At 40.0% G+C, this 19411-nt stretch overlaps 1 protein-coding gene across 1 annotated transcript in view; it reads right to left on the bottom strand.

Annotated features, from left to right (window-relative positions):
* Positions 1–2156: 2156 nt before the first annotated feature.
* The window catches only part of marchf2 (membrane-associated ring finger (C3HC4) 2), a 36658-nt gene continuing 19403 nt past the window's right edge, over positions 2157–19411 (bottom strand). Inside the window, exons 3-6 of the mRNA XM_078424082.1 lie at positions 18093–18308; positions 13321–13516; positions 11814–12023; positions 2157–8663 (exon numbers count right to left, since the gene is read on the bottom strand). Of these exons, the coding sequence (XP_078280208.1) occupies positions 8511–8663; positions 11814–12023; positions 13321–13516; positions 18093–18262 (729 nt within the window). The 5' untranslated portion in view covers positions 18263–18308 and the 3' untranslated portion in view covers positions 2157–8510. The remainder of the gene's footprint in view (positions 8664–11813; positions 12024–13320; positions 13517–18092; positions 18309–19411) is intronic.

Here is a 19411-nt window from a genome sequence, read left to right as displayed (position 1 = left end):
CAGCGGTAGAGTTGCTGCCTCACAGCACCAAAGACCAAGGTTCAATCCTGACTATGGGTGATGTCTGCACAGAGGATGCAGTTCTACCTGTGACCACGTGGGTTTCCTCCAGGGGCTCCAGTTGCCTCTCATATCCCAAAGATGTGCAGATTTGTAGGTTAATTGGCCTCTGTAGAATGTCCCGAGTATAGGATTGAACTAGTGTACGGGTGATTGCTGGTTGGCGTGGACTCGGTGGGCCAAAGGGTCTGTTTCTATGCTGTATCTCTGAAACTAGGAGAGGATAGCAGCACATCTGAAGAGAAGGATGCTTAATTAAAAAAAGTTTGGAGAGATATTACAAGACAGGATGTGGAAGAAGAAACTACAGATGCTGGTTTAAACTGAAGAAAGACACAAAAAGCTGGAGTAACTCAGCGGGCCAGGCAGCATCTCTGGTGAGAAGGAATGGGTGACGTTTCGGGTTGAGACCCTTCTTCAGACAGGATGCTGAGTAACAAATTCAGGAAGATTTGTGTGACTATAAAATTGTTACTGATTGTAAGTGGAGTAAAAAGTGGGCTAGTATCAGTGAAGTAGGTGCACGATACCCTTGGGAAATGATGGAAACCAGCATGTGCACTAAACCCTACATTACCTTTCCCCAGCCTCAGAGGCTTTCTCTTAAATACTCCACATTCAAATATCTCTATTGCAGAGAAGCCCAGGTTATATTTGCATTGGAAGATGAGTGTGTAAAGGGGAGTAGTTTTGGTTAAAGAGTACCGAGAGAACAAAACCATGAACAATGATTGGAGCTCAGCAGGCAAGTGCGGAAAAAAAAAAGAGGCATTTCTACCAGTGTTCATCCAGAGATCTCACTTTCAAACAAGCCAGTCTTCAGCCAATTTGATTCACTCCGTGATAAAGAAGTAGATGAGAACAGTGGATACTGCAAAGCCTCTGGGCCCAGGGAACATTCTGGCATCATTATTGAAGACTTGCACGCCAGAGCATTGTGTGCTGCAAACCATGTTTCTCCAATATTGTTACAATCTACCTGACAATATGGAAAACTTCCCAGGTGTGCCCTCTCTAATAAAAAAGGACAAATCCAATTTGGCGATTACCACCCAATTAATCTGTCTATTCTGTTCAACAAAAATGATGGACCCAAAATGTCACCTGTCCATTCCGTCCACAGGTGCTGCCTGACCAGCTGAGTCCCATCAGTACTTTGTGTTTCCCCCCCACAGAATGTTTGCTCTCTGACATGTGAACCAAATGGGCTGTTTACAAATGCACTTCCAGACAGGCCAAGTAAACAGGAGTCAGTGCCAAACCCAACAATATCTTTTTTTAGAAACGAGGAACTGCAGATGCAGGTTTATGCCAGAGATAGATGCGAAGTCCAAGAGTAACTCAGCGGGTCTGGCAGCATGTCTGGAGAAAAAGGCTGGGTGACGTTTCAGGTTGGGACTGATTAAGAGCCTGACCTGCCAAGGGCCTGAGAGACTTTGTGTCTATCCAGCAAAATGTTTGCCAGTTAGTCGCCGTGTGTACTCTATCCAGGCGGAGACAGAACAAATCAGGAGAATTACTTTCACCCCCAATTCTAATTCGGTTACCTCAGAGGAATATCCAGCATTCCAACTATTGATCGAGCTGGCAACAATGCATGGCAAGTTTAAAATTTGCGGCACAGTGGCGCAGCGGTAGAGTTGCTGCCTTACAGCGAATGCAGCGCCGGAGACTCAGGTTTGATCCTGACTACGGGCGCCGTCTGTACGGAGTTTGTACGTTCTCCCCGTGACCTGCATGGGTTTTCTCTGAGATCTTCGGTTTCCTCCCACACTCCAAAGACGTACAGGTATGTAGGTTAATTGACTGGGTAAATGTAAAAATTGTCCCTAGTGTGTGTAGGATAGTGTTAGTGTGCGGGGATCACTGGGCGGCGCGGACTCGGTGGGCCGAAGGGCCTGTTTCCGCGCTGCATCTTTAAATCTAAAAAATCTAAATCTAAAAAAAAAACACTTTTGGTTTACAGGACTTTGTTGTGTACTTTATATATGTTTGTGCAGCTTTAATAACAAAATACATAAATTTTATATATGTTTACATTTTAACAAAGTTACAGTAAGAAGAAACTCAACAACAGAATGGTGTCTGGATAAGGTTTATTCAAGGTTCTAAATTGAATTGCGAGTACAAGTATCTTATTTATAAAATGGAATGAAGACAAATCAGCCAAAGGTATATAATAATTGTGATAAAGAGAATACAATGACTGGATATATATTTACAATATAAAGCAACTCCAAACGAGATAGTTAAACATTATACATTCAAAGAATAATGACATTAACAATGTATAGAGCAATTAACTACCATTTGGACAAAAAAACCACAGGAACTTTACTATTGATGAGGTGTTGAAAACCTCAACCATTTCCATGCAAAAAATCCTTTCAGTAAAGAGCTTGGTACAGTCTTTTCAAAAACATAACTCAAAATCAAACATCTTGAAATAAATGGATGAACCACTTTTGCATAAGTTAAAGTGTTATTATAGTAAGCTGTTTTTCAACTTTTTCAAGAGATGGTCCAAAGAGGAGAAACAATTACTGAACAGTTTCAATCCTTAACTGGAATTTACTCCCACAAAGACAAAATGTTATCCAACACTAAATCAGTACACACAAGAGCTGTATTCTGTTCAAGTAATTTTAGAGTGTCCCCATAAAACACTTCAGGTTTAGGGAGGATTTTTAGGCACCCTCCAATTGCCAGTCTTGTCCTCATACAACGGAACTAACAAAAGCCCACCTAAGTACTGAATTTTAAAATGCCTTCGGTTTCCTAAAATATGACAGGTACTATTTTGATACATCAAAATGATACATACATTATAGAAGAGAACTAGTTTGATACATCGTAGATTAATGTAAGCGGGACTTTTTTTTTTCAAAGATCAATGACCAAAACTTTGTATTGGAATTAAAATTCAGTGCATCATAGCGTTTGGGCTAAAATACAAACAACTCCCCAATGAGAGATTCTTGCTAATGATTTCTTCTCTTTGTGCAAATTCAAAGGAGCTTTAAAGGTAAAAGATCGTATTAAAAATTTCACCTCATACTTCAATTATTTCTCTGTGATTTAACTTTCTGTTTGTATAATGTTCTTCCCACATTTTATTCAATTAGCCATTATTTATTAGACACAAGAGCCCTACAGTGGCTTTTAGCCCATTGTTTGATCATTACAGAACTGAGCCAGACAATGTTTATACTTGTGCAACACCAGCAGGGACAGTGTTAAGAAGCAAGAAACTCAGTAACTGCTCTTTTTCAATTTAGACATTGAGACTTAAAAAGCAGGGACGCTAGAAGCCTATAACAAAAACAGCAATGTTAGAAGCAGTCAGGCAGCATCTGTGGAAAGAAAAGCGTTTTAGGTCGATAACCCTTGGCCAGTTCTGCTGAGTGTTCCTAGCAATTTCTGTTTTTATTTCAGGTATTGGCAGTTCTTAATTTCGCATAAATGATTCAGCAAGTGGTGGGACCTAAAATTCTTGGTCCACATGGTTCAGCCAGATGCCGACCGAGTCCTTTTAGAAATCAATCCTATTTTCTGGGATACTAAGAAATAAGAAAAATGGCACAGATAAATCAATTAGGTGTACATAATAGAATTAATTTAAAATCCAAAGATGCCAAAATAGCACATGGCTCCATTAATCTGTGTTTATAATCTTGCTCTCGATAATGTAGAATTATTTTAACAAAAGTATATATAATTGTTGTAAACACGTTACATCTCCTATTCTAGTCCTTGGAAATTTCTAGTTTTAAGAAATATTCCAATAGCCAAGTTCACAAAATGTATCACTTTACAGTGCATTATAAAATTCATAAAATTAAATCCAGACCTTCCTCCAATGAGTCTGAATATTAACAGATTAGAGAGGTAAATTGACACATCAAAATAAAGAATTATACCAAGATCGAGAGCGGCAATTTTTTTTGGATTGATAACCAATCAATAAATGGAAGTAATCGAGAAAGAGCGAATGGAACTGTCTGCACTAATATTACCCATTTAACAGTATAATGACCAGGGTTCTGGGGATAAATGTAGTTTAAAAAATACTGGCATAAACATCTGTGCATCAATTAAGCTTTAAAACTTTGAATAAATAATCAAAAAGATATTAGATAAGGAGGATCTTAAAAGTAAAATGGTTATTTTTTTCTGTAAAATTAGAGTTCTGTTCCATTCTCACAAAGAAACTGTACTTTAGCTTTAACAACTGTTTCTCAAATCAAACAACCGAAACTTTGTGCAACTACTGTGACCACATCTCAACCAGATTTCTACAATTTTGAAAGTGATGTTTGCCACAAAGCCACTTTGGTCATTGTTATTATATTTTTGAAATTCTTGATAATTGATCAAAATAGATCAGTTTCTTCAAGGGTTAGTATTTAAACAATGGAAAATTAAACTCTCCCCAACTCTCCTGCGGCTAAACCTGGCTGGGGTAAGGGCTCCAAGCTTGGTGGCCAATCTCTGATGCTATGTCACACAGCTATCATTCATAAAGTAAATATGGGATTATCTTGTTGAAAAAAAGCCCATCTCTTGCACTGTAAAAAAGCTCATTCTTTTTTACATGCGATATCAATAAATGTGCATTCATCAACAGTAGTCAGGACATACTGATCAGGAGGAGGAACCTTAATTGAGACCCCTTCCTTCTTGGTATGTCATCACTGGCCACCTTTCTAAAGGTGGCCTATTGCTGCTTATTTTCCTAGTATCATGGCAGGAAATTATTCATCATTTTCACCTTAATTTCCCCATACCGTTATAGTTCTTACATTTCTGCCAACTTCACTTTCAACCAGTTATATTAAGTCAGACCATCTAACTCACTACACCTCCAAACACAATACAAAATTAAACTTAATTCATTTGTTAATTCTATTAATAAGAAAGGGAACAAGAACAGTGATTCATGCAAATATATATTTTGCAAACTGGCTTTGGACAGGGATTAACTATTTTTTAAAAGTGCAGATCAAATGTAAATAAACTGCATCTGAAACAAAATTCCTTTCCACTTTTAGGGTTAACAATTAGAAGATTCAATGGGGACCTACATGGTCATATTTTGCAATTTTCTGCATTAATTAAAAAACCTTTTTCCATCTCTGGCACATATGGATGCAATTTTATAAAAACTGTGAAATAAAACATGTTTGATCACTTCATAGCAATTACTGAGAGAAAAGGGAATTAAAGCAAATCAAAACGCAAGGTGGCAAGTGTATCAACAGGTAATGCAACATGTGAAAATAAAAATAAACTCAAGTTAATTCTCCAGTTTAAAACAAAGTCCAAACTCAGTCAGATGCTTATAAATAGAGTACCTACAACAAGATAGTCACGTTACAAGTCAGCAAAATTCCTTGAGCCAGCAGGCAAAAACAACAGCTTTTCAAGCCTGAAATGTTCAAAATAAACCCATCACCAGATTACAATGCTAGGATTCTGTACATGACTGGAGAAAAGGCTGCTGCACACCACTGCATCTTTCACGGTTGATATTTCATTCAACAGGGCAGGTTTCTACCAACACTTCAAATTCGGACACATAACAAAATCATGGATTAGTTCTTTTTCCAAAGTTGATAACTTGATTTTATTCATATACTAAATTAGTTCAAATTAAAAGGATCCGTTCGAAAAAGCAGAAGATTGCGAAATTCTCTTACGGAAATATTTGTTTGAGTCAGGTGCTACATCTCAACTCAAGAGTCAAGTTTAAATGGCGAAGTATTCCCCACCCCTCCCTAACCCCTGACTTGAATCTACATTCTAGTCTGCCACTTCCAATGCAATACTGACTGGATGTAATACAGTCAGTGGTGCTGTTGCTTAGATGATAAAATAAACCAAGACTTTAACTATCGGTTCTGGTACACATCTTAAAGAAACGGGTAGCAGTCACAATTTTTTAGCCAATACTTTCTTTTCTATTCCACCTAAATGCTTGTCTTTTTCCCCCCAAATTTCTGTTTATACATCCCGTTGAGAAAAATTGCCCATTCACTTTGATAATAAGAGTGGTAAATCTCTGCCACAAAAAAATAACCCAATGGTTGTGGCTGTGAAGTGGTTTAGGATAGCCAAAGAATATGAGAAGACCTATTTAAATTTTCTGAAGCTATAAATAGGTGCACAAACAGAAGTTCCAAATCAAAAAAGTTTTTTTTTGTAGGCCCACATTACATTCTATCATAAACTCTCAAAACACAGGAACCACAGGAACAATTCATAATTTGCCAACTTGCATTAAAATAAAATCAGGCTTGTGTTTTGGATAGGTTACAAGATTACATTTTAGAAATGTAGCAAGACCATAATGCTAAAAACCTGAAAGTGCATTTTCAACAGCACTGATAGTTTTTTCTCTTCTTTAACACTTCCTCTTATTTAATACTTTCCCTTGTGCAAGTGCTTTAAGCTGATAGGTTCATAAATGCATATACTTAATATTTTAGGGAGGGCGATCACCAGGTTGGCTAAGATAACTGGGGGGTGGGATGTGGGCTCTATAATGAGGGTTCACCAACTCATATAGACTGTGTTTTATGCTGGGCCGAATTATAGTTTACCTTTCTATATGTGAACTTGCTCTAAATACAGACAATTCACAAACACAGGGACAAACATGAAATGGGATACACAGAATACAGGTGACTCTCATGTTTCGCTCATTCACGTTGTGGAAATTCGACCTTACAGAATTTACAACTCGCTTCCCAAAAGTTTGGGATTCATTTTTGATGCATGCGCAGTCATCACGGATTCAGGTATCGGAATATTGTGATACAGCCTCTTTGCTAGGAATGTTCATAACCTTATCCCACCCCCCTGTATTGGAAGGGTCAACTGTGTTATGGAGCTGTGCATAAACTAATAGGGTTTATTAGTACGCTGCCATCAAGTTCAGATCTGAGATCGAAGAGAGAATAAATGACAAATGTTAAACTAAATTAATATTTTTCAGTCTCCCTAAACACATTTAAACTTTAGATAATTTTGGAATTGCACTAAAATATTCAAAATGTACATCAAATATTCTATGAAAAAACCCACATTAAAAATAATAAGTGGTATGTTTGTTGACTTTTTAAGACAAGCCTCTGTAGTAATCATTCATAAACTATATAGTGTTCTTTCGCCATCTGACTCACCATTATGGAAGAACATAATGGAAGATGCAGAAGACACGATTATGGCCCGGTTTCAATATAAAAAGCAGTAAAAAGCCCTGTAGTTCATCCACGAAACAGAAAGAAAAATCAGCGGGTGAAATCTATTCGTTCCCTAACTCATTCTGTACCAAAACCCAAGCCAAATAAAATTAATTTGTAACCCAATGTTCACATTTTCTATTATACAAAAAGTGTGTCTTGAACAACTGTCTTGCACACCTTCCTCCCTTGAGGCCATTCATGAGTACCGTAGGTCCAATTATCCACTATGAACTGCTTTACTTCCTCTACTCCCATTAGGAAAACATTATTCTGCTTGAATATTGCAAAGTTAACCTCAAAAGTTATACCATTAAGTGAGCTTTTCTGATTATGCACTGTGGCCAAGAGCATAGGAAGCTGACTGCAGTGTTACTAAATGCATCACAAAACGTGATTTTTTAAAACATGCAGATTTTTGGGTGTTCAATAGTGTCATTTAACCAAACAAAAAAAAAGCTTCCCAAAATCCAATGCCATTTTAGTGTTATTATGCACCAAATCTGTGATATCAGTTCTACACAACTCACTGATGCACAAGATAAGCATTCGATCCTGTGTACAAGTAAAAGAACACTTCACTTTGCATTTTATTTAAATATGGAAATTTCAAATACGTATAATTCACCTTTGCATCTGCATTTAACTTTCCCAATTTCCTCCAGGGGGCTCGATCACAAAATGCTGGAGGTAACTCAGCGGGACAATTTCCTCCAGAGATTGGATCTCTGCTTTGTCGTTTTATTTATAAACAATTTTCACAAGAAATAAAGATCTCCAGACCCATGCAGGTTAGTGCTGACAGACCCAATAACTGGTTCCTGTGCAATGATGAGGGCACATCTTATGCTGCCTCTAGTTCATAACAAATGCAGATCAACACATTTTAACCTCAAGTCATTTTTATACATGTTCCAACAATTGATTGTCGCATTTCAAACTTCAACTGTTCCATTCCATAAATTTCAACCTTACAATGGGAAAATAATTACTGTCCAATTGAGTAGAGATAAAGTTTCTGAACCCTACTCTTCATTGGGTTTGCATTTAGATGTTGGCTGCATATATACTGGCTCCTGAGAGTGTCGCAAATTAAATTAGCCTCTTGCATGTGTTCGTCTAAATTGTTGTTCTGTCATTCCTTGCTGGAGTTAAAAAGCACATTTCAAGGACGTGTGGATTTTATGATTCGTTGTGTTGGTGAATTCACACAATTGTTTCACTGGAATCTTTCCTCACAAGCTTTGAAGAGAGGAGAGTGTGTTGAGTGATATTCCTATGGTCTGCAGTCACCAGTTGGACTTTTTGGTTTGTCCTTCGCCATTCTGAGTAGAGCTGGCAATGATAGCGGAATGAAACCTTTGGACAAAAATCAACATGTATCAATCTTACAAATATCGCTTTTGTTTCCCTCTCTTGCTCCGCTACTTTCTGTAGCCTGCACTTTCTTTGCAGACGCTTCTGATTTGTATTATTAGTGCAAACCAGATATTTAGAAATGGTGCTCAGACAATGGTTATATCCGTGATTGTCCACAAGATTAACCCGATTAATTTTATGATTATATTTTTAGTTTGGATCAATCCATCAAAGGATGCACTTCTAAGTTTGTCTGTGCTGATCTAGATCCATTAAGTGAACATACAAAAAGAAATTAGAGATGCAGGAAATCTAAAATAAGAATAAAATGTTGGAGATTCTTTCCTGGTCAGGCAGCATCTGTGGATGAAAAGCAGAGCTAACATTTCAGGTCAATGACCTTTCACTACTTTTCTACAGGTGCTGCCTGATCCACCGAGTATTTTCAGCACTTATCAGTCCGTGTCTGTCAATGTATTTTATGAGTCTCATTAAATATGCACCTTGCTCTAAAGAGTCACCTCAGCAATTTAGAATTCGCATTTAATTTATAGAATTCTCATAGAATTCAGAAAGGATCATGCCATTAATCCTCACTATAGCAACTATATATTTTTTCCCCTCCCCAAAAACTAGGTTAAAAGAATACTAAAATTAAAATCGCTGATTAGGCTTGAAGTGGTGACCCAAGCTTGATTTTCAAAGTAAACTTACTGAAAAGTAAAGCAGATTCAAGATATAAATTGCTCGTTGAACCGTGTCTACTACTGCTCGGTTCTTTTTATTACCCATTTCTCAGTGACTGGTGCTGCTTTGTTATTTTTACTTTGCAGCAGACCCCAATTTGAAAACACGGTGTCATCTTGATTTTCATATTTCTTCGAGCATATTTCCCAGCATTCTATCAGATCATTCAGAGATAAATGACCACAGAACGCTTTGGATAGAGAGGCACTGGAGATGGAATGAAATCCCAGCAGCAGCTGTGCCAGGGGCTATGGTGGAGCAAAATCACAAAATGGTTTTCTGCTGATTGCCAAGAAGAGGCAACACAATTCGCTAAGCAACTTCAAAACTTCAAGATCCGCATGTGATCACAGCAACACAGATTCCAGCAATTAAAGCTATTTGAAAGCAATGTAGGACAGATAGAATGGAGGATGTTTTAACAAATTGGAACCAAAATTGGCTGGGAGATGATGTGTGTGGGAAGGAACTGCTGATGCTGCTTTATACCGAAGATAGACACAAAGTGCTGGAGTAACTTAGCGGGTCTGGCAGCATCTCTGGAGAAAAAAGGATGGGTGAGGTTTTGATGCAGAACCTTTCTTCAGACTGGTCTGAAGCAGTCTGAAGAAGGGTTCTGACCTGAAATGCCACCTGCCTTTTTTCTCCAGAGATGCTGCCTGGCTCGCCGAGTTACTCCAGCACTTTGTGTCTATCTTTGGTTGGGAGATAGGCGGGTTTGTAGATTAATTGGCATTTTTAAGTTGTAAGTGGGTAGGAAGTGGATGCGAACACGAGATAACATAGAACTAGCGTGAACGGGTGATCGATGGTCACCCTGGACTTGGTGGGCTGAAGGGCCCATTTCCATACAGTATCTTTCAATCAATCTAAGAGGTAGAGGGTCGTGGTCAAGGGTGTTTTTTTCTAACTGGATTCTGTAACCAACAGTGCACCACAGGGATCAGTGCTGGGATCATTGGTGTTTATCATACATATACACAACTTGGATGAGAATGTAGGTACGCTACTTACTAACTCAGTTGATGACATAAAAATTGGTAAGAGTGACAGACAGCAAAGGCATCTGTTAAAGGGTGCAGAGGTAGATAGATCTGTTGGAAAGTTGGGCAGAGTTGTGACAGGTGTCACTTGTCAGGTTATGCACTTTGGAACGTCAAATACGAACAGGACAACTATAGTAAACAGCTGGTACTTCAGGAGTCTTGGTATACAGAGGGAACTTGGGATGCAAGCTCAAAGCCCTCTGAAAATGGCGATACAGATGGACAGCGTAGTGAAGAGAGCATTTGGCATGGTTGTCCTTGTGGGCCAAGATACTGAGCATAAGAGTCAGGATGTCATTTTTACAGTTGCATAAAACATTAGTCTGACTGCACTTGGGAGTATTGTGTACAGTTCTGGTTACCACACTACAGGAAGGATGACTGGATAGAAGGAATGGATGATGTTTTGGGTCGAGACCCTTCTTCAGACTCAGTCTGAAGAAGGGTCTCGACCCAAAACGTCACCCATTCCTTCTATCCAGAGATGCTGCCTGTCCTGCTGAGTTACCCTGGCATTTTGTGTCTATCTTCGGTGTAAACCAATATCTGCCGTTTCCTCCCACACAGGAAGTAAGTGGTAGCATTAGAAAAAGTGCAAAATAGATTCAATGGACAATAGGTGCAGGAGTAGGCCATTCGGCCCTTCGAGCCAGCACCACCATTCAATGTGATCATGGCTGATCATTCTCAATCAGTACCCCGTTCCTGCCTTCTCCCCATACCCCCTGACTCCGCTATCCTTAAGAGCTCTATCTAGCTCTCTCTTGAATGGTACCTGGAATTACAAGCAGCAACAGATAGGCTGGGTTTATCCTCATTGGAGTATCGGAAAGGTAACATGGGCATTAGTATAGGGATACGGGTCAAATGCAGGAAAAAGATTTAGCATAGATAGGCATCACGGTCAACTTGGACGAATTGGCCCATTTCTGTGCTGTACAACTCGATGGCTCTAAAAGAGTCTTATATTTTGTCCAACCATTTGGTATTTTATAGGTGCATTTTGAAATGCTGAATTTCTTGCAACTGGAATTTATTCTTTTTTTAAAAAGATTTCCTGTTGATTCACTCACCAAAATGTGTTACATGGGGAAGGAAAACAGACTTTTAAAAATATAAACAAAAATGGATGTTTAGTTCCGTAAGAAAGATATTAAAATAATGAATGAATGATAGTTTATGAATGATACTTCAGAATCATTGTACGACTGAGTATTTAGCATAAACACGCAAAGCTGAGAAAGGGAGAAATTATTTCCTTTAACCTGGCAGGAATCTAAGGATTAAAGCGGATGAAATGAAGCAAGCTACTATGGAATGATGCAGTAACGTTTCACCTTATCCAACTCCTGCTTACCAGTGTCCACAGGACATAGATGGTAAAAAGTGCCACAGTGAGTGCAATAAGGCCAACTGCCTCTAGGCGGCTGTTGAATTGTAGATGATCCTGTGCCCCTCGCAAGCAGAGCCAGCCAGAGATTGCTGCCAAAGGAGTGATGAACAGAAAGCAAATCATGTCACAAAATAATGTCCTCTTCTCATTCCTTGGACCTGGATCTCTCAGCCACTGAAAAACACAAGAAAATCATCACCTATTAAATATGGGCAAACCCAAGTCACATACAACATTCTTGGTTTGTTAGGCAACTTTCACAGAAACATAGAAAATAGGTGCACGAGTAGGCCATTCAGCCCTTCGAGCCAGCACCGCCATTCAATATGATCATGACTGATCATCCAAAATCAGTACCCCGTTCCTGCTTTCTCCCCATATCCCTTTAGCCCTCAGAGCTAAATCTAACTCTCTCTTGAAAACATCCAGTGAATTGGTCCCCACTTCTTTCTGTGGCAGAGAATTCCACAGATTCACACCTCTTCAGTCATTACTGACAGCAAAAGCATTTTTTTTTAATAAAAAAAGTTCTTGGGTAATAATTAGGGTGATTGAAGGAAAGCTTCAATCGGCATTCCGAAAGAAAAACATAAATCTGTTGTTTATGAGTTAATGATTTTGCCACAGGTAAAAAGCTGAAGAAGCCTTCTTTGTAATATCTGACAACCTCTATTACCTATAGCTGTCTGCTTTCAATCAACACGATTCCTTTTAAAATGAGCATCATAGCCACATATCTGAAGACATGCATTTCAAGAGGACTGAGTAATTGAAGTTCAGTGGTTTAGACCATGTAAGGAGGAGATAAACGATAGAATTTCCACTTGCCCATGAAATACCCTTGCACCATTTTATTTAAATGTAAAGCCTACAGATTGGTGTTGTGGACTTATTTTAAAAAATCCACCTCAAGTAGTATTGTTGGAGTAAAATTAGTATTCCTCTAGACTATACATTGGTCCTTTCTCTTTTAGTTTATTGTCATGTGTACTGCGGTACAGTGAAAAGCTCGTGTTGCGTGCTATCCAGTCAATAGAAAGACAATACATGATAACAATCGAGCCATTTACAGTGTACAGAAGATACATGATAAAGGAATAACGTTTAGTGCAAGGTAAAGCCAGCAAAGTCCAATCAAGGATAGTCCGACGGTCACCAAAGAGGTAGATAGTAGTTAAGCACTGCTCTTTGGTTGTGGTACGATGATATAGTTTCCATCCAAACAAGATAATTAAATCATCACCTCTAAAGTGTGACCTTGCTAATCGGGTTTAATGAGTGGGGAAAGTGTTAAACCACTGCCCTGCCTGCTACCATTATTTTTATTTAGTCCTTTAAAGTCTGATATGCTTCATAAAACCTCTCAAAAATGTAATGTACAATCAAATTTGAATCCACAGTAAAATCAGCAATAAAAACATTTGAAATGCTGATACTATAATGCATCACATCATCATTTTCCCACACCTACCTCCCTCAAAGGTCGAGGCTTACGCTCAATCAGAAACTCAGTCTGGCACAGTTCACAGTAACTGGTATTGGAAGATGAAAGCCACCGTTCCAGGCAGGTTTTGTGAACGGCCCCGAGCGTTCCCGTGCAACCACAAGGTGACAGTAAACCTTCCAGGTTGTTGCCCTCATGACATATCCGGCAAATTGGTCCATCACTGAAAGTAAACAGGTACATTTCACTAAGACGTGCTGTATTGCATGCTTTTTATGAAGGCCATTTGTCTTCTAAGGCACAAATGGCAGTAACGTACTAAAGAGTTAAGCAAGGGTGGTGCAGCGGTAGAGTTGCTGCCTTACAGCACCAGAGACCCATGTTTGATCCTGACTAGGGGTGCTGTCTGTTGTACATTCTCCCCGTGACCACATGGGCTTTCTCCGGGTGCTCCGGTTTCCTCCCACACTCCAAGGACGTGCAGGTGTATAGGCCCCCACCACCAGGGGGCGCCGCACAATGGCTGCCTCACCTACAGTCTGTCTGTACCTTTCAAACTCTTTTTTAAATTTTTGGTAAGTTTTAAAAGTGTGTATAAATGTTCTTTGGTTTGTTTTATGTGGGGGTGGGGGAGGGGGTCGGGGGAAACCTTTTTTCAATCTCTTACCTTGCCGGAGATGCGATTGCTTTCTGGATCGCATCTCCGGTGGCTCTGCGGCCTAACATCACGGAGCTGGAGGTCTTGCCTGGGACTAACTTTGAGCCCCCGTGGGGGCATGGACTTAACATCTGAGCGGGCCTTTAGAGATACAGCATGAAAACAGGCCCTTGGGCCCACCGAGTCCGCACCAACCAGTGATCACCCCATACATTAACACTATCCTCTGTGCTATGTATAATTTTATTGTGGGTGCTGTGTATGAAGCTAGTAGGCCATGCTTTACTCACTCTGATAAAAGACACAGCATTAAGCCAGGGTGGAATAAACATGTGGCTGCTCATCATGCTGAAGCTAAGGATGCCTTTAAGGCTTGGGTCCTGGCAGGTAGGCCCAGAGAGGGGCCTGTCCTGGATCACAAAAAGCTTAGTAATGCTCGGTATAAATATGCAGTTCGTTATATCAGCAAACACGAACAATTAATGAGAGCAGACTCTATGGCTGATAAGCTCCTTGGTAACGATGTTACTGGCTTCTGGAAGGAGGTGAGAGCTCTGAACAGAGGCAGTACATCGTTACCATGTACCATAGAAGGAGTCTCAGGAGCTCCTTCAATTGTACTCTGAGCTATTCAATTGTATTAAAAGTGATCCCTACAAAGTGGGCAACATTGCCAACAGTGACAAAGTGGGAATCACAGCCAATAAGGTCTATCAAGCAATCACACAGCTAGCTGATAACAAAGCTAGCGGCTTAGATCAGATCACTGCAGAGCACCTCAAACTTGCAAGCCCGAGGGTTGCTGCCCTTCTTGCAATCTGTTTTACTGGCCTTATGAATCATGGTCTGTTACCGGACTCCATGTTGTCCGTTACTCTGGTGCCTGTCATCAAGGACAAAGCGGGCAAAGTGGGGAGCTTGGATAATTACAGACCGATTGCTCTAGCCAGTGTGTTATCCAAAGTCCTGGAAAGAATTTTATTAGATAGATTATGTTTTTATTTGGGTACTACAGACAACCAGTTTGGCTTCAAGGCTAAGCATGGTACTGATTTATGTATCTATGCCCTGAAGGAAATGGTTGAAATGTACAGAAGGCAGAATTCCTCTGTGTTAATTGGTTTTATTGATGCCTCTAAAGCTTTTGATCGAGTCAACCATCATAAGCTGTTCCAAAAACTGAGTCAAAGAGGAGTGCCTAACAGTATAATTAGGGTCCTGGCATATTGGTACGCCAACCAGAGCATGCAGGTCAAATGGGGTAATGCAGTCTCTGTACCATTTGGTGTTGGTAATGGGGTTCGCCAGGGGGGGCTACTTTCACCAGCCCTCTTTAATGTGTACATGAATGATTTATCTGACCAGCTTAGAGGCTGTAAAACAGGATGTATGATTGGTAACACCCTGGTAAACCATCTTATGTATGCCGATGATCTGGCGGTTTTTTCTCCTAGCAGTGCTGGGTTTCAGCAGATGTTGAATATATGCTCTGAGTATGGTGTCCAATTTGACGTGAAATACAATGCAAAAAAGCGTTGTCATGATTTGTAAAGTAAAAGGGGACAAAGATCTAGTCTTCCCATCATTTTACCTGTCAGGGCAGGTTCTATCTGTCTGCTGTAAAGCTAAGTATCTGGGACATGTCATCACAGATCAAATGTCTGATGATGAGGACATGTATAGACAGCGCCGCATGTTGTATGCACAAGCTAACATGTTGGTTAGGAAATTCCACTGGTGCTCAGGAAATGTCAAGATAAACCTGTTTAGAGCGTACTGTACTCCTCTTTACACTGCTCCTTTGTGGATAAAGTTTAATAAGTCAAGCATCCATAAACTTAAGGTTGCCTATAATGACTGCATGCGCATATTGCTTAGAAAGCCAAGGTGGTGCAGTGCAAGTGAACTGTTTTGTAGTGCAGGAGTCAATACGTTTCATGCCCTGTTGAGGAATCTCATGTTTAAATTTATATGCCGATTGAATGGTTCTCAGAATTCCATCATTGTGCTGCTGGTAAATCCTGGTTTCAGTGCCGTGAGATACCTGTCACCTATGTGGAAACATTGGTATTGTTGCCTTTTCTAATTTAATTTAATTTTATATGTATATACTGTGTACTGTATGTGTATTCTAATGGACCATGAGTCTGCTTAATAAAATTTTTATTATTATTATTATCCTACACACTAGCCAATTAGCCTGCTAACCTGTACGTCTTTGGAGCGTGGGAGGAAATCAGAGATCCCAGAGAAAACCCACGCGGTCACGGGGAGAACGTACAAACTCCGTACAGACAGCACCCATTTGTCAGGATCAAACTCAGGACTCTGGCAGCAAAACTTTATCGCTGCGCCACTGTGCCGCCTGTTACACTTTTAATTATAAAGGAATACAGCTGATAAATTTGAGTGTGAACGTTTGATCCCCACTCCATTCAGAGTTCAATATGAGCTGCAGCGTTTGTACAAGCCAAAAGAAATTCATGACATCTTCATAAAATAAATGATGCAGTTGAATACTAAACACCTCCTACTAGCCAGCTATAAAATGCACCTGATGGAGACTGAGCCAGTGCCTGTCCAGCGCTTTAATTGGAATGATAATTTTGGTCTTAACACACAAAGTTTGGTCTTGCTTGAGTTAGAAGAAAAAACGTGTCTTCTGTAAGGACTCCATTCCATTCTCTCCATTGTATTTGATCCAACAATGAGGCTTTCCACAAGGGGCCTCTGTAATGTCTTTTTTCCCCCAAACATAGCTTCCCCTCAGCCATTGTGCACGGAGGCATTGACCTTATCTTATCTATTTCCTGCCTGTCCTCTTTCACCCACTGTTCTCACCATCTTCTGTATTCAACAGATCATCCTTTGTAATATGTCAGTTCCAACAAAGGTTCTCCCACTAGCCACATCTTCCCCTCCTGGCCTCTTTTGGCATTTTAAAGGAACTGTCCCTGTTGCCACTCTTTGGTATATTATCATCCTCATCAATCACTTCATATCCAACTGCATTTTCCTATGCAACCACGGTAGAGAAAACGCCTGTTCCTTCACTTCCTCCATTCCCACCATTCAGGTACACTCAAAGTCTTGTCAGGTAAAACAACAATCCATTGGTTATTCCACCATTCCAGTGCACGACATTTGGTCATTGCAATGTGATCTCCTCTACATCAAATAAACCATATGCAGCTGGGTGGCCACTTTAATTCTCCAGCCCACTCGTGTTCTATCTATCTGTGTCCAACTGATACTGTTATAACGAGGCCCGATGCAAGCTCGAGGAATGGTATCCCATCTTCTGCCTGGGAACAATGCACCCTTCAGGATTCAACCTTGAATGTTGTCATTTTCCAAAAATTTGCTTTCTCTGTCTATGTCAGAAATAGCCACTTTTCATCTGTGTGTGATATTGGCTCAATTTTTCCCCCCTCTTCATTGGCAACGCAATTTATTTTTTGTCATTCTCTAATTTCCCCTTAACAACCCTTCCCAACACCAAACCTATCCTGCCCCTGTAGTAGACATTTCTGTTATCTTATCAATCCTTCCACCTTCTCTGTAAGGACTGGAAACCAACATTATCAACTGTTACCAGATTGAATGTGGGGGAGGCTTAAGGGGCCTGGTGGCTTACTCTCATCCCATTTTCTCAATGGAAGTAATTTTGGAATGAGTCACAACTAGTTTTCCAGTTGTTACAACTAGCTTTCTAGTTGTAACTGGAAAGCTAACTCTTTTTTTTTTCTATTGAAGATAGACACAAAAACCTGGAGTAACTCAGCGGGCCAGACGCATCTCTGGAGAAAAGGAATAGGTGAAGTTTCGGGTCAAGACCCTTCTTCAGATTCGGTTCCAAAGAAGGATCTTCAATTTGAAACTTAACTCTACTTTTCCCTTCCACAGACACTGCCTGACCTGCTGAGAGTTTCCAGCATGCTTTGTTTTTATAGCACAGTTATTGCTGGTTTGCCATAAAATCTCAGCAGACATACTGTATTAATGTAAACTGCAAAGAAAGAAGTTCCAGGCAGGAAAGGACAATGCCGATGATATCGATAATGCTGCTTCTGTCATGCCTTGAAATGGCGAGAACAAACAGAAATACGCTCCCATTTACTGGCGGCTCACTATCACTTACCTTTGTGTACCGAGGGGCTTCACGACAGTCGACAGGAGACGGCCATTTTTTGCTGTCACTTGCGTGATGTACGGAGGCCGACCAGCATCAGCTGGTGCTACCGTCTTGGAAAAGGCAGCGGTACAATCACAGAGAGATCCAGGGAGATGACAGCAGTCACCTGTTGTCATGGCAACGAGTTGATACTACCAACGACAGACTGCCACATTCATGCGTCTGAAAAACAAAATTGAAAATGTTGGTGCCTTCAATTGATTTAAGCCACATTCTTCTTCCCCAATCACAAACCACGTTAACATTAATAGCGCAGACTTCAATAAGAGGAAATCATTACCATTATAAAAATGAAAAAGAATCTCCTGGAACATCCATATTGGCCCTGTTAGTTTGAGAGTCTTTTGAGCCCTCCAAATGAGAAAGAGTAATTGTGTGGTTATTAAAGGCAAAACCACCCAAGATAAAACAATTTTTTTTTGGAAATACCCTTGGAAGTGACTTCACTTCCTTAATGCTGACTTGGATAAGAGGAGAATGATTGGAGTTTACAATTCTGTCCTATCACTGGGTGACACAGTGGCGCAGCAGTAGAGTTGCTACACTTCAGCGCCACAGACCCACGTTTGACCCTGCCCACTCATGCGCTCTGTACTGAGTTCGCATATTCTCTTTGTGACGACATGGGTTTTCTCCAGGTGCTCAAGTTTCCTCCCACATTCCAAAGATGTGTGGGCTTGTCAATGAATTGGCTTCTGCAAATTGTCCCGAGAGTGTAGGATAGAACTAGTGTACTAGCTGGTTGGCGCGGACTTGGAGGGCCAAGGGGCCTGTTTCCACACTGTGTCTCTAAAGTAAACACTGTGTAATCATTAAAAAGTCAAAGACTCAATTTCTTTCTCGCACATAGATCCAGCCAGTTCCACTCCACTTAACACCCCCCACCTACTGACCTGTTATCATCCTGAGCAACTCCTCTTTTGATTTCTCTCTCTTTCTACATTACATTGGTACCAAATTTGTCTATTGTCAAAGATCAAGTACACTAGTCTATTTCTCTCATTCCATTCAATAGCTTTGTTTACCGATATATTAACTGGCAATGATTATGTTATCTTTGGAGACGATGAGTTTATTCCACACACTTATCCATCTTCTATATTAACTGTCATTTGTACAGGACATTTACCTTGTCCAGCCTTGAAACCATGTCAAACTATAGTTCATATTAACAGTACTAAACGTCATTTTAGAATTCAGTTGATCTGCTCTCCTTCAGCACATTAAATATTGTAAATCCATATCTTGCAATAAAGGCAAATGTA

Source organism: Rhinoraja longicauda, chromosome 28 (genome assembly GCF_053455715.1).
Source record: "Rhinoraja longicauda isolate Sanriku21f chromosome 28, sRhiLon1.1, whole genome shotgun sequence".
Taxonomy (NCBI): Eukaryota; Metazoa; Chordata; class Chondrichthyes; order Rajiformes; family Arhynchobatidae; genus Rhinoraja; species Rhinoraja longicauda.
The sequence above is the reverse complement of the archived record's forward strand: the minus strand, read 5'-3'. Positions and strand labels throughout refer to the sequence as shown.